Genomic DNA, 14,218 nt, shown 5'->3' with positions numbered 1-14,218 from the left:
AAGGTTAGTGAGTTAAGAAGAGAAACTCTGCTATCCAGATTGGAGGCCCTCTGTGGAGAGGCAGGGAAGGATGAGTTTTAGGAAGCTTAAAAATATTGCGGTTCCCTGCATGGAGGGTAAATAGACATGCTCAGTTAGCTGCATATGGGAATAGTTTGTTTATTGCTTTATGGTCTGTTTTTTGTTTTCTAAAATTCTTGTGTTCTCAAAAAACTCCTGTTATTTTAAGAAGATTGTTTAGGCATTAACATAATTTCTGGAGGGAACCAAATGACAGGTCCCAAATAAAAGGCAGGCCTGCAAAGCTAACCGCAGTTAGCACAGCAGAGCTGAAGCCCAACGCTTGGAGTCCAACTGTGTGATCCCGCCTTGGGAGATGTCACAGCGTCAGGTTTAAGAAGGGAGACACTTCTCGCAGGATATGTCTAAGTGTCTCAAATGGGGATCCTGACCAAGTGTTTGGTTGAATTCGGTGAACAGTTTTAGACAGATACATTTTTTGGAAGAATAACACATTTCCAAAGTATACCATTTAGATCTTTCAGACTAGAGTGACCAAGTTTCCTAGATCACCCTGATCAGGGTCCAGGGATCAGAAAAAAGCACTGGGTAGTCCCCAGTTCTAGCTGCCCACCCTGAATCAAATATTTACTGGGCCAGAGAGAATTGGGTAGCAATTCCTTGGCTCAAAGGTTTGGCCCTTGATCGAGAAGGCAACTGGGCTCTAAGACCTGCTCTACTGTGTCTCCTATGAAATTGAATACATTCAAAAGAAGAGACTGAGATTCATTTGAATGCTCTGATAAAGAGACAGGTCTTGCTGTAAGAAAAGGGAAGCTGGGACGAGAAATCTTTTTCACTGAAAAGACCATGTGGTAAGACAGCACTCAGTTAAATCAAGGAATTGTCAAACAGTGTGAAGGTCCATGGTTTCTTAGGAGGAGAAAAACTCAGCCCCCTCCCACCCCTATTGAGCTTCCATCTTGCTTTCTCTTACACTTTCTTCCCTTTTTGCCAGCACAAAAGCCTTTCCTCCAGCAAGTTCTAGCTGGAGACCCCAATGTTTTACAGGCTACTGGGAAGGCAGATGAGTTATGAAAAAAAAAAAAGAGGAAGTAAATGACAGAGTTTTAAAATCCTTTTCAGCCTTGTGATTCCCTCTTTTCTTTCCTTTTTGGCTTCAGCTGAGATGAGTAAAAAGCTGAAGCAGCACCTTTGGTATTGGCAAGCCTCTTGGAAACTCTGAGCAGGGCAGCAAGTGGGAGCAGGGGCACGTGAGCAACCACAGAGGCACTTCTAGGGCCATCGCTGGTGGTGCAGCTGAGAGAAGGCACATCGCCTTGGGTTTATTTCTGGCTCATATCCTGTTTTCCTGACACAATGTAGCTTCTTATGCTTCACTGCAAACCCTTCCAGCTCAGGTAGGAGCCAGTTCTCTCAGCTACCTCTGCAATTCTTCCTCTGAAACCATTTTTCTTACCCACCCCCAGTCTGTCCTCCCTACTGGCAGCACACAGAGCAGCTGCCAATCTCCCGTGTAAGCACTTGGAACAGCAGCACCCGATAAGACCATGCTATCCGGTGTAGACTTCCCTATTTGCCTACCTCTTCCTACACCTCTGTCATCATCGCCTGAAAGTAGCTTAGAATTATACGGTGTTTCATCATCTCTGAAATATGCTACAAAGGAGGGGAACTGATCTTCTGCAATCATTACCTGCTGAAAAATAGCCTCTGACATACCGTTCGACCTGCAGTATTGCTCAGAAAACATGCCACCATGCAAACCCTTTTTAAGAACCCACATGCTTTTAACATGTCTCAGAGTAAGAAAAGAGAACTTATTTCAATTTATGATGCATACTTCTAAGGATGCCGGAGTGGGACAAGGCAGAATAATATTATTGAACAATATGTATTTTATAATAAATATATAATAAACTTCAATAGCACTATTTATTCTCTTTACAACATCAGTAATTATTGCTAATTACTTTATTACACTATTTTAGAACATTTGCTTTGCCTGCCATAGTGAATATCAACTCTAATGATACAAGGGGTAACAAGAATTGAATGCCTATGTTAAGATAGTTCTCCAACAATCTCGTGTATGAGTAACAAATGTAGTAATTACAATTTACAGAGAGGCACATGAAAAAGAAGATGTTGGGCTTTGCATTTCCTTGCTTTAAAGTCTCTGTTTCCTAGGATACATTCAATTTGTTTTCTTATTTCAATTCCACATCTTCATTTATAATAGAAAGTCCTTTGCAAATTTTGCAGTGCCCTTTAAAAATAGCCAGGATCAGCCATATCTTTTCCAGCGCTGCTCCCAGCTGAGTGCCTTAATCAGAAAATGCCTTATCTCTGACCTGAAAAGGCGTATTTTGTCAACTATATAGTTTCTGTGGCTTGGGGGGGATGGAGGAGCCTGTTATCTTAGTCGCCCGTTAACAGAACCATGGTCGGATGGAATAATTCCGAGCTATGAAAACCACATTATTAAATCAGAAAATTGAACTGATACAAAAACACACCAGAAGGCCAATGGAACATGCATACTGTCAATGCAGTACGTTCTCAATGATGCCTCCTGCTCAGGCACACACTGCTGCACAAAGTACAAGTCGGTTTCCCACCCAGCCTCAGTCTAAAAATTCGGTGGGTTACCAAAGCCCGGTCTGGAAGCTGTAAGCATTTGGATTCCTGTGTCCAGCCTCTGTCTTCCCTCCTTTACAAGTTTCCTGCATTCACTGCTGTCCCCTCCTCTGCAAAAACACTGCCCAATTGCATGCTGAGCTGCAGTGAGTAGTCCAGGCTCTTCCTACACCTGGGACACCTTTGCTCCTTCAGCATGCCTTTGTGGCCTTTTTATAGGCCGGAGGACACAAAGAACAGTGTAAGTTCACTCGCTCAACTGTATACAGCTGAATGCAAGAGATGATGAAATTTCTGAATTCTGCTAACCCTCACCTATACCCTGAAATAAAAGACTGAGAAGCAACCCTTATTTTAATGTGCAGCTTCTCCCGATAGCTCTGTCCCAAATGAGATTATCCAGCACTTCAAAATCCAGCTGTTGTATTTAACCTTGCAACCTCCCACATTGCCAAGTTTCACAGCTGCATTCCATGTTGTGTTAAACAGCCACAATTTCATTCATGTTTTTAAATTCACTGATTGCTGTTGTGGTCAGAGAGTTGCTAACCACAAGCATAGCTCCCTGGGGTACTGGAATCCCACTGCATGGCAGTGTGTCCTACTGCATGGCAGTGTGTGGACTCTGGCCACAAAACCTCAGGATTTTCAGTCCCTGAAGCCTAAGGAGTTAAGTCTCTGACGTTCCATCAATTCTCTTAATATTTAAAGCCTGTATTTCCAGGGACTCTGGAAAGCAGGTATGGGTTGAGGGAGTCATTCAAATCACAGACTATAGCATCTTGAAAAATTGGTTACTGTGGGGTAAAGAACTATTCCTTCTTCTTCAAACACATCACTATGGATCCCAGGGTATGTGACTGGCAAGTGTCCTCCCCAGATTCTGTGAATGCTCCCAAATGTGGCCAGCATGGCAAGGGCAAGAATATTTAATGAAAATCTGGTGCTTTTGGTTCTGTTTGCTGACAGCAGGGGTGCTAGTACTGCCTTGCGCAAAGAAACTGAGTTGATGTACTGCTGTCAGTGATGAACTGCTGTTCTTAATGCTGTTCACCCCGTAAGGGGTGATGAACCAGACCCAGGCTCTGCCATCTGTGCTTTCGGCTATTCTAAGAAGATTTTGTAAAAGGACCTGCCTGAACAAAGAAATAGAAGCTCTGAGGTGCATTTCACCTTCTTGTCATAGATGGGTAGATGGGAATTTAGGGAGGATTGAAGCCATTACACTCTTATGTCTCCTATGGTGGTATGCAGAGACGTCCCAATGTAGACGAAATTTCAGTCTATGCAAGTACATATACACATAAAATGGGATCCTACCTAACATGTACAAAAAGACCCTTTGTTCTTGTATTGGAGGATGGCTTAAGAGGGAAGACTGATACCACTAGCAAGGGACTGATCTTCGATCAACTTATGCCATTAAGTCTAGGTAGTAAAAGCTAGTCCCAAGTTAATATTTTCACAATATGTTGCATTACTCAGAAAATGTTCAAGTGAGGAAATCCTTTTATCATCTTGCTGCTGCCATATCATGTTTCATGTGAATAGGAAAAAACAGCCTTCATTGTCAGAACAGATCAGCATGCAAAAATAGACCCATCATCTTACTTTATTCTTAAATTCAGTGGAAGCTCCAAATTCAAAGAGAAACTTCACTACATCGTTGTGGCCTTGCTGTGCAGCAAAGAACAGAGAAGTTGCACCTGACTGTAAGGAAAAAATTGATTAAAAAAAAAACCAAACACATAACACACTTGACTGAAGTATATATATGTCAAATTAAAAAGTATTGAGCACAATCAGTTGAATATCATCTGAAAAGACACGATGATTTTGAGGACTCCAGAGGACACCAGGTATCTTAGGTCAGTTTTCTTCCCATTGTACCGAGAAATCTGTCCAGCATCATACATTTGAGTAAAATCCAAGTTTCACAGGGGGCTCCTGCACAGTTTCTAAAATAGACCTCTTAGGATTCACTCACTTCTACCCAGTCACCAGATAGGGAAAGCAAGCCCAGAGTGAGAAAAGAACCGTCTTGCACAACAGAGGAACAGCCAATTTGAAATCGACCCCTATTCCCCCTGCCGCTACAACCTGAGACAACTAGGAGCACAGGATGGATTTGGATCAGGGTGTGGAAAGATCAGGGAGGTGGTTATTTAGTACAGCAGAGCTCCACCTTGCTTGACTCTCCACTGACAAAATGGGACTGCTGTTGGCGTAAGTCATCCTTGTCTCTTGCAGCAGTAGATCCCCATCCACCCAAGCGGCCTTCAAGTAACTATAACCAGCCCTGCAACTCCTGCTTTCCCTTAACCTCGCTGAAGAACTGAAACCCTGTATTTTATACTAGTATAAAAATATACTAGTATAAAATACTGTCCTTAACATGTGAGTAAATCAGGACCCAAAAAATGAATATGTAAGGTTTTAATGGCTGGATAGAAGGAAAAAGGAAAGGAAGGAAGGGGAAGAAGGAAGGAAAAAGGAAAGGAAGGAAGGGGAAGGAAGGGGAAGGAAGAAGACAAGCAGGCTTTCCTGACTTCCTGACACGGGCTCTCTCATCCCATGTAGAAGGTGCAGGAAAAGAGACCTACACATGAAATTCACTCCAGTGCCAAAAGCCTTTACAATAGCACGTGGCCCCGTGGGACCATTTCAGAGCCCCCTTTCCCAGATACACTTATGGCACTCTCACTTTCCCAATCTTCACAACAACTTCAGAGTACAAGAGCACTAGTTTGAGTATGTGGATTTAGTTTCAGAACAGTGCCGTTGGTCTTTAGGGCTTAAACTTCATCTGTTTTGCTTCCTCTCTGCAACAGGGTGATTCTGGAGGATTTCAGCATTTCTCTTTTTGTTGGTTTGCTGAATCAGTATGTCCTGAGAGGTACTCAAGAGCAGCTCCATAAAACTGTTCTCAACTTTTCCTTTTGTTGCTGCCTTTCAAGCAATGTTTACCTAAGGGAAGGGACATGTTTAAATTCATGTTTTTTTGGAACAGGACCCCACTGAAAGCCACTGACAGTCACGGTTAGAGCAAGTTTAGGCCAGTAAGTGCAAAGACATTTGTATCATCAAACATGGCATTCACTGACTCAGTAACTTGCGGATGTCAGCATGAGATTAATGCTCTAGTTCCAGGTAACCAAGGAAAGTGAGAAACATTTGCTTGTATTGTTAAAGCGACGAGCATACTCCTGTCCTGCGCTGCCTGCTGCCGTCCCATGTTACTGCATGCCCTCCTTAAACTGCTTTTCTCTTTGGACCAGTACAACTGTTGCTGTCCTAGAGCAATTCTGCTCTCTGTGTAGCCAGCACACAGACCAGAGTGGCTGCAGGTACTTCTTACAATCATTTGAGCAGAGTATGAGGGGCAGGCACTTTCCCAAAACCAGCCACTGACATTGTCCTTTCCACAAGCAAGCATCTTGAATGCAAAGCAGAGATGCAGGGAAGGGTACGGGTGATTAAGCTGTGTGATTGTTAGAGATTACTTTGCTCAGACTAAGAGGCAGAAACTCCAAAGCATACCGAGTCAAAATAATCCCTGGGCTAGCAATGGCAGCCACTCCATTTTAATGACCAGACTCTGCAAATCAAAAGGTAAAGGACTTCTCCTTACCATTTCTCCCATCCAGACAGCTGTAAACTACTGTGCCAATAAGTAAAACTACAGATGCATAAATGGTGTAACCCTGGGGGGTTACATCTCAGATGTAACTGTCCCTCACCAACTAGATGTGCTGGAAATGTTTGATGATTTTTTCATAAATGTACCTCTGGCACCTCATTTTCTATTATAAACTGCAGACATCTGATTCCTTGTTGTTCTCAGGAGAACAGACCCTGTTTATACATGCACTGCACAGCAAGTGACAAATAAGCAATTGGCAAAAAGGAATAGACAACACTCTTTTATTATTTGTAATAAACCAACGATCATTTAATCAATCCCTGTTTGAATGCAGAACTTCTCCTACCTCTCTCTGCAGATTGATATCTGCTCCTTGCAACACCAATTCCCGTACACAATCTGTGTGGCCATAGTAAGATGCTACCATCAGAGCTGTTGTGCCGAGCTGGGAGTAAGGAAAAACAAGTCAGTACCTTCAACAGACACCTCCAGCAATGAATCAGGCTGTCTGGAAGAGACAGCACCTCTTCTGAAAAGCTGAAGGAAGCTTATGATCATTGAAAAACCTGCTATCATTTAAAACTTACTATCAAGAATACTTTGAAAATGAGCAATTAGCAGATGTTAAAGCAAAAACATTACAGACATGCCTGCAGTGCTAAGGCCTGACCGTTCACCAAATACGTATGCAATGACTTCATCTTATTATCCCAAAATGAGTGAAACAAGAATAACAAGAATATTTTTGGTTTATACACGGCATTTTTATCAGAGAATCCCAAAGATCTTTGCATCATTTCCAGAAGAATAACCTTAGACACAGGAGGTGAGTGACTCAGCTGAGTCACTTAATTCTGAGTCATAGTCAGGAGTAAGGTCTGGGTGATTCGAATACTAATTCCCTATCCAAACGATGAGAGCAAACTCACTCTGTGACTCTTCACATTATATGAGAGAACTTTCCATACCAGAACTAAGCGTTCAACTTCCCTCAGTACACCATAAGGTCACTGCTCCAGTGAACCAAGTAAGATTTAGGTTATATGTATGTGGTGCATGGACAATACGTGGAAACCACATGCATAAGGATGAAATTCATCCTTCTAAAACATTCACACACAGCAGTTCACTTTAAAGAAGGAATGTGTGACATTACAAAAAAGAAGCATGCAGCCTTAATCATATGAAAATATTTTAGTCTAGAAAATGTGTATGCCTGATATAATTAATAAGTCAGGATATTTTACAGTGCATTGTAAAAATTCTTGACCAAAGTTAGCCTTCTTTGGAGAAAAAATGAGCAGTAGTGGACCTTGTTTCTTTACATCGATCTCTGTCCTGTTTACTTCATGCCCCCACCTGAACATCCTTCCCTCCCTGTCAGAATGACAGTCATAGCATCAGCTCCAGAAGCACTGCAGGACAAACACTTGCCTACAGGGCAAAAACGAAATGAAAATGAAAAGATAGGTTAAAGTCAATGGGCTTAGAAAATCTCTTGCACTTTGAAGGTATTCAAAGTGAGGGAAGCTGTGGCAGGTTCATGTTTCAGGCTGGAAGTGGCACTAACCCTGTACAACACAGGCACGACTCTCAGTAAGTCAGTCCCAGCACCAAACAAAAGAAACCTGGGAGCTTCTCAACCTCGGTTTTCCCCTGCTCTTTGCAGTAGCTTAGTACTATCAGGTATCTCTCCATATGTTGTAAGCAGAATAGCGAGACATACCCGTTATCTGTGTTTTCAACCCATTTCTAATCTCAAAACTAATTTCAACCCATGCCAGTTACAGTAAGGAAATCCCCATGAAATCTTTCTGTCATGTATCTGGGCTCCTCTTTGCTTGGAAATCGTACTGTGCCTTCATGTTGGTGCCAAGTCCAGGAGATACTGGGCTATAGGGGAGGAAGAAGTTAGGAGGCCGGCAGTTCTTCTGACGGCACTGCTGGGTGTAGGACACTGCATGCCGCACAGGGCGGGAACAGCTGCGCACCAAATGCACACTTCTACATTGCCTACATGGAAACTGTGGTCCAAGGTTATTTTTTAAAAAAACTAATTATCAGGAGCTCTGCTAGCTGACAGAATCATTGCTACCTGGGCTCAGTCGAGTTGACTCTTCACCGTGATCTATTACTACAATGACATTTTCTTGCAAAGAGAAGCCCGAGGTGCTAGGATCTGTGTTTTTAATGTCAGCGCCACAAATAACTGTGTAAGACACATTTTTGAGTGCTGGCAAATTCCTAACCCCTTGCCACCGATGTAAATCATCACGCTATTTTATCTTGAGTTTCAAACTTGCTTCTCGACAAGAGAAGGTTTTAAATCATCCCTAAGTGCCATAAGACTCACAAATATCTCATGTTAGATCCCTGCCACACCCTCGGCGCAGCGGGCTATGGAAAGCGATGTAAAATCAGTGCCGTAGGTGTAGGTGCATTGTGTGCATACACTGTCTTTGCAGTCCACATCTACTCGCCCACTGTTCATCAGCAGCTGGAGGAGAGCCAGGTTTCCTTTTCTCGCAGCCCAAAATGCAGCATTGGCGAGTGGTGTTTCTTTCTGGTGAAAAAAAAAAGCAGAAATAAAAGACACTGGAAGAGACACTGGACAAACACACACATGCAAATTCTGCATTCAAGCCAGGCAAGCTTCAGCTTAGTGTGCTGTTCTTTCAAAACCAGAACATGGAAGGGAAGCTAATTTAATTTTGTTGTGCAATTAAAGAGATCAGTCTCCCTGTGCTACCTCATGTTATTTCAGGTCTTCCCTGTGTCCATGGCAGCCTATGTCTCTTAGCTTCCTCTGTAGTGAAAGACGATGACGCTGGTCCAGATCCACAGGGAAACATCACAGAAAACAACGTGCTAACTGGTACCTGTATTGTCTGCTTCTGTGGTGGGGCTGGGCACAGTTAGAGAGGCTGAATCGTCCTGCTGACATGTCCTGCTGCAGGACATCCTCCTGGGTTTCAGGTTAGCTCTCTGCCGTCTCCTTCTTTTCTGCATATAAAGTCCCAACACAGGAAAAGTATTGCTCATGCATCTCCCATGCTGTTTGGTCTGCCTCCTCCCTGGAATTAACACCCTGTAACTGCGGGCACATGAGAGATCTCCTGGGTGATGCTAGGAAAAAAAAGGCTAAAATTTTGCTCTCTATAGACTTACGGATTCATTTACTAGGTAGGCAAGGCAATATGTAAGGAAAAATTAGGAAGCTCTGAAATCTAGATAACACAGGCCACTGTTAAACAAATCGGTAATAATATAATACTCTTTTGAGGCTTTCTTAGTCCTAGAAACGATGCCACAGTGTGACTTCTCCTGGGTAGGAGCAAATTCTCACTGCCCAGCATGGGAGGAGGACAGCAGAAAAAGACACAGACTTGGCTCCTGACCTCCTTATCTGATCCATGCAGGCAGCCGCCAAAATGCTGCCCCACCAGGTAAGCACTACGACGGGTGAAGTACGGAGGGGAAACAACGCTGTGGATGGCAAGGGTACGTATCCTAGAGCAGGCTCATGCTGCTGATTTCTTAGCAAGGCCCAAAACCACCAACAGTTCAGTAAGGCATCGTTTCACCGATAGTCATCTTAGACCAAAACGATGTCAAAAATACCCGGGGGTCTTGCTGCCCAGTGAATCCTACCTTTAGGATAACCCAAAGAGAGTGCAGAATGGATATAAAATTCAATCATTCTGCTTCAGAAAATGTAATACACACTTCTCCATGTCTAAATGTCAATGCGCACATGTAATGTGGTAGAGAATTGGGATTGAATGGTTTTATGGTTGATACTTAAAATGCACACATAGAGCAGAGTTTAAATTGCTTCCTTCACTGACACGCAAGTAATAAACCTCACAGAAACCAGCAGACACAAGACCAATCCTGTGTGAATCTATCCCAGATCCGTCGCACTGAGCACTTTCCATGAGTTGCATTTTTAATATTCATAGGTTGGAAAATTGGCAGCTGTTTGAGACAAGAGAAGTTTCAACCATTCAATAAATTATAAGACACTTCCTATAAATTGATAGTGATATTTCTTGTACCAGCACACATAAGGGCAGGAATCTGAAAAATTTAGCAAGCACAATAGGCTAAATTCTGATCTTCCTTTTACAGCTAATACATTTCCTCTGGTGAATCTGCAGATAATGTCGATCAAAGTAGAGCTAGCAGTTTACACCCTCCTTGCTGGCAACGCAGTAGTGTTTTCCTATCTTTACCCTTACAACCACTAAAATTTTGTGTAAAAGCAAACAATTGACCTAAACACACAGTGGCCTATGTTGCCCTTTTTGCTCTGATTTATTAGGCAGATATTTATTTATAGAGCAGGTAGTTAGGAATATTGTCTTTTTGTCTTCATTATTATGATATTCAGTGGCAAGCTATTGCAAAAGAATGATATTTAGACCTTACAGAGTGGGAAATCAAATTCCTTACCTTTTATTGTCTCACTCTATCCCTTAATGTTTTAGAAAGCTTTGGGGTATGGCAATATATCCATACAGGGAAAGATTTATTTCATCCAGCCCGGTTTTCACTACGAGGGCACAGTAGCAGCGTGACTGCATTTTATTATGCCTACCATACAACAACGCCTTTATCGATCAGGCAGGCAGGAACCGGAATCAACATTCATGAACCCTTTACCTGCTTTCATCAGTTTACATAAGGAGAGAAGAGAACTAAGTTGCCCTATTACCCTACTCTGGAAGTAGAAGTCCAAAGTCTTTAGCCTTATGAGTCATAAAATTCCTACCTCTTTTTTTCCCCTATAATTCCTGCAGTAGCTCTCCAGCAAAATTGTCCTCATACTTTGGATCAAACCCAAGGAATGGAAGAATTCTCCAGTGCATCAAGGACACGAAATCAGGTTTTTCCCAGTGGTGCTTTTGACCCAATTTGGAATGACTGCTATCAGTACTTGTACTTCCTCTCATGCCCCCGCGTTGCTGGGGATTCCTTGTATAAAAGTGGAGTATACAGCACACACAGACTATCAACAACGTAGTGATTAGATAAAAAAAGCAAACACAAATCTGAGCTATTTTACCTGCTAAAATGAATGGAATGTGCAAAATCATTCAGATGATCTGGGCACCCGACAAGGTCAGCCTCAAGGTGTACCATGTGGCAATTTCTCTTCTGCTTTCAAACCAAGGATTTATACCTCTGTGCTCCTCATTTTCAGGTGATATCAGCAGTACTGACATCACTGGTAGGCAAAATGTAAGACGCTACTTTGGGATTAATAATCTGAGTAACTGAGTAATTTTTGAGCAATAAATGGGTTTTAAACTGCAGGATGTGACATAAGCCTTGACTGCTGTTGTTCAGTTATGAGCTCAATCCTGCCTCATCAGATACTTCTTAGGGAGAGGTAATGTTGAATTTCAAGAGATTAACTGGATACAATTTTCATGTAATTCTTATTATAAAGCTAGTCTGCTCCTAAAGCCTCCTTAAAGTAAACAACTGATCCTCAGCATTGACAGTCTGGGACCAGAACGTAATAAATGTTTGAAAAAGTGATTAGCTAATAGCTTTGGTGAAAACGACATGTTTCATTCTGTCATTTGCTCCAGCATCAGCAACTTTCAGGATACAATTTCCTCCACTTCATCAAGAGCTCTAAAGCATTATTTCAAACTCTGGCTGTGCTATTCATTTCAATTGTTTATATGCTTTTATGAGAGCCCAAAGATGAAAAGCTGGCATTATATTCATGCTGTACTGACACCAAGCAAAAATACTTATTCAAAAATGGCCTAGAGGAAAATACACGTTATAAATCTGATAAGACCATTTCTATGCAGGAACACAGAAAAAATAAAATGTGATAATATATCTGTACGTGTCATCTTAGGAATATTGAGGGGAAAAGTATCATTTAAATGCTGCGATCAGCAGCTCCCGCTCCCTGTCCTACCTTTGACGTGCTGTTTGCAGAGAAGGGGCAGGTCACAGTGGGGTAACAGCTGGGGAGGAAGAGGGCAGTTCTTAAATGGTGATCTTGAAAGAAAAGAGGCAATAGGCAAAGAGAAAGAAAAGAGAGGAGAAAGAGAAAACTAGCCTGGCGGCTTGTTCCTTGTACTGTCAAAATACAAGAAAATTCCCTTTTCTTTCTCAGTTTCCAAACCAGTCCTAATGGAAAGGAGGACTTGAGTAAAAAGTTTTAAGAAGAAGAACTGGGAATCAGGATCAAGCATGATACAATGGAAAATGTTAGTGGGACTTAGGAAGAAAGAGAGAGGACTTTATTAGATAGCAATACATCCTACATGAAGGATCCTGATAAAAAAGAAAGGTCGTTCAAGATATAAATGTAAGTTTAGACAGGCAAAAGCCGGTAGAAGAAGAGAAGGTATTCATGTGTATAGACAGTGAAAAAGAAAGATAAATGCTACCTCATGTGAAAGTGGGATAATAAGATGGAAAACATGAATAGACAGCGGCAAACAGAGATGGTAGGAATTCAAGGTAAGTACACAGTCTTCTGAGAGAAAAAGAAAATGCCAAGCAAAAAGACACAGGAAAGAGAGAGAAAGCAGAGGGAGGTGCGGGCTGCAATTCTCCAGAGGGAGAGGGAGCAGGCAGTGAGCTACCTTGAACGGGAGTACTTAAGGGAATAGAAAGTGAGAAATAGGGCATGGAAAAGGAGCTGATAGGGACAGAACAGAACAGAAGACCTGAAGAACAAGGTAGAAAAAACCAAGGAGGCCAAAAAAGGATAAGAAGGCAAGAAGAAGGGGCTGGCACCACCAGGAACACGGGGCTAGCATCCATTAGGGTGGATGCTTGCGAGGAATGAAGGTGGGAAAAAACTCACAGAGACAGAATGGAGGGAGAGAAGACTAAGGAAAAAAAAGCAGGTATGAGACCAATGCAGGACCAAAAAGGGGATGACCACAGAGATTTCACCACCCAGCGTAAGGCTGAGCTGCACTGTGAGCAAAGGACCCTGCTCCCTGCCACAGCAGGGCTTTAACTGCAGGTGGAAACCATCTGCTGCACCACCATCGAACCGACACGGTGCCACCGCAGCACCAGCACTCCCTGGGGGGAGACACATCGACAGGAGTGAGAGGCGAGTACAGGGAATAATCCATCAAATAAAGCAATGCAACACAAGCAACATGGCAAAGGACTGGCACAGAGCTGGTGATCAATAAGAGCAGGGCAAGCACAGCATCCAGAAAGTGCATAACCAAGAGGAAGATGTACATCTAGCATAAATATTATCCATTAGCATCAGTAAATTGCTACTTGCTTCCCTCTTTGCCAATTGATCTTAAAAACCCTGTCCTCAGATTCAAAAACTTATTTCAGGCGGTCTTTTGAAAATGACTGCTCTTGCATGGTTTTGGGTGGAAGAAGTACAAAAAGCGACAGGAATCACAGACAGAAAAGGGAGCGAACCAGCCTGGCTTCATTGGCCACCACAGCCTGAAACGAAGAGCGCGGGTAGCCGCTGCCTCCTACCTATTACACAACCAGCACTAGCAGAGATGATCGGAAAAGCGAAGAGGAGGCTCCCGACCGCACCAAAACCCACAGTGCTGAGCCCGGCCACCCTCAAGCCGGCGTAAAGCTTCACGGAGGCTCGCGGTTTATGTAACGCTAACCGTGCATCCCTTTGGGGGTGTCAGCTGGGGGAAGCACCCGCTCCATCAGCTGCCACCGCAGCACTCCCGGGGCACCCCAGAGCCCGGGAAGGACGCTTCTGTTTTCCTTCCTTCCGCCCTAAACCACCCCCGCTTTTCCTAAAAAAAAAAAAAAAAATAAAAAAAATAAAAAATCAATCCCTAAATCCAAGAATATGACGGAGCATTTCCCGGGCTGCCGGCCCGGTAAGCACAAAGCGGGAGGCCAAACGCGCGTCCCCCCGCCCCTCTCCCC

At 43.1% G+C, this 14,218-nt stretch overlaps 1 protein-coding gene across 1 annotated transcript in view; it reads right to left on the bottom strand.

Annotated features, from left to right (window-relative positions):
- ANKRD29 (ankyrin repeat domain 29) overlaps positions 1 to 14,218 on the bottom strand; it is a 50,295-nt gene that overhangs the window by 14,021 nt on the left and 22,056 nt on the right. Inside the window, exons 2-4 of the mRNA XM_009331489.1 lie at positions 8,757 to 8,867; positions 6,651 to 6,749; positions 4,273 to 4,371 (exon numbers count right to left, since the gene is read on the bottom strand). Coding sequence (XP_009329764.1) covers positions 4,273 to 4,371; positions 6,651 to 6,749; positions 8,757 to 8,867 — 309 coding nt within the window. The remainder of the gene's footprint in view (positions 1 to 4,272; positions 4,372 to 6,650; positions 6,750 to 8,756; positions 8,868 to 14,218) is intronic.

The sequence above is a fragment of the Pygoscelis adeliae genome, unplaced genomic scaffold (assembly GCF_000699105.1).
Source record: "Pygoscelis adeliae isolate BGI_AS28 unplaced genomic scaffold, ASM69910v1 Scaffold108, whole genome shotgun sequence".
Classification (NCBI taxonomy): Eukaryota; Metazoa; Chordata; class Aves; order Sphenisciformes; family Spheniscidae; genus Pygoscelis; species Pygoscelis adeliae.
Note: the sequence above shows the minus strand (reverse complement) of the source record. Positions and strands in the feature narration are given on the sequence as shown.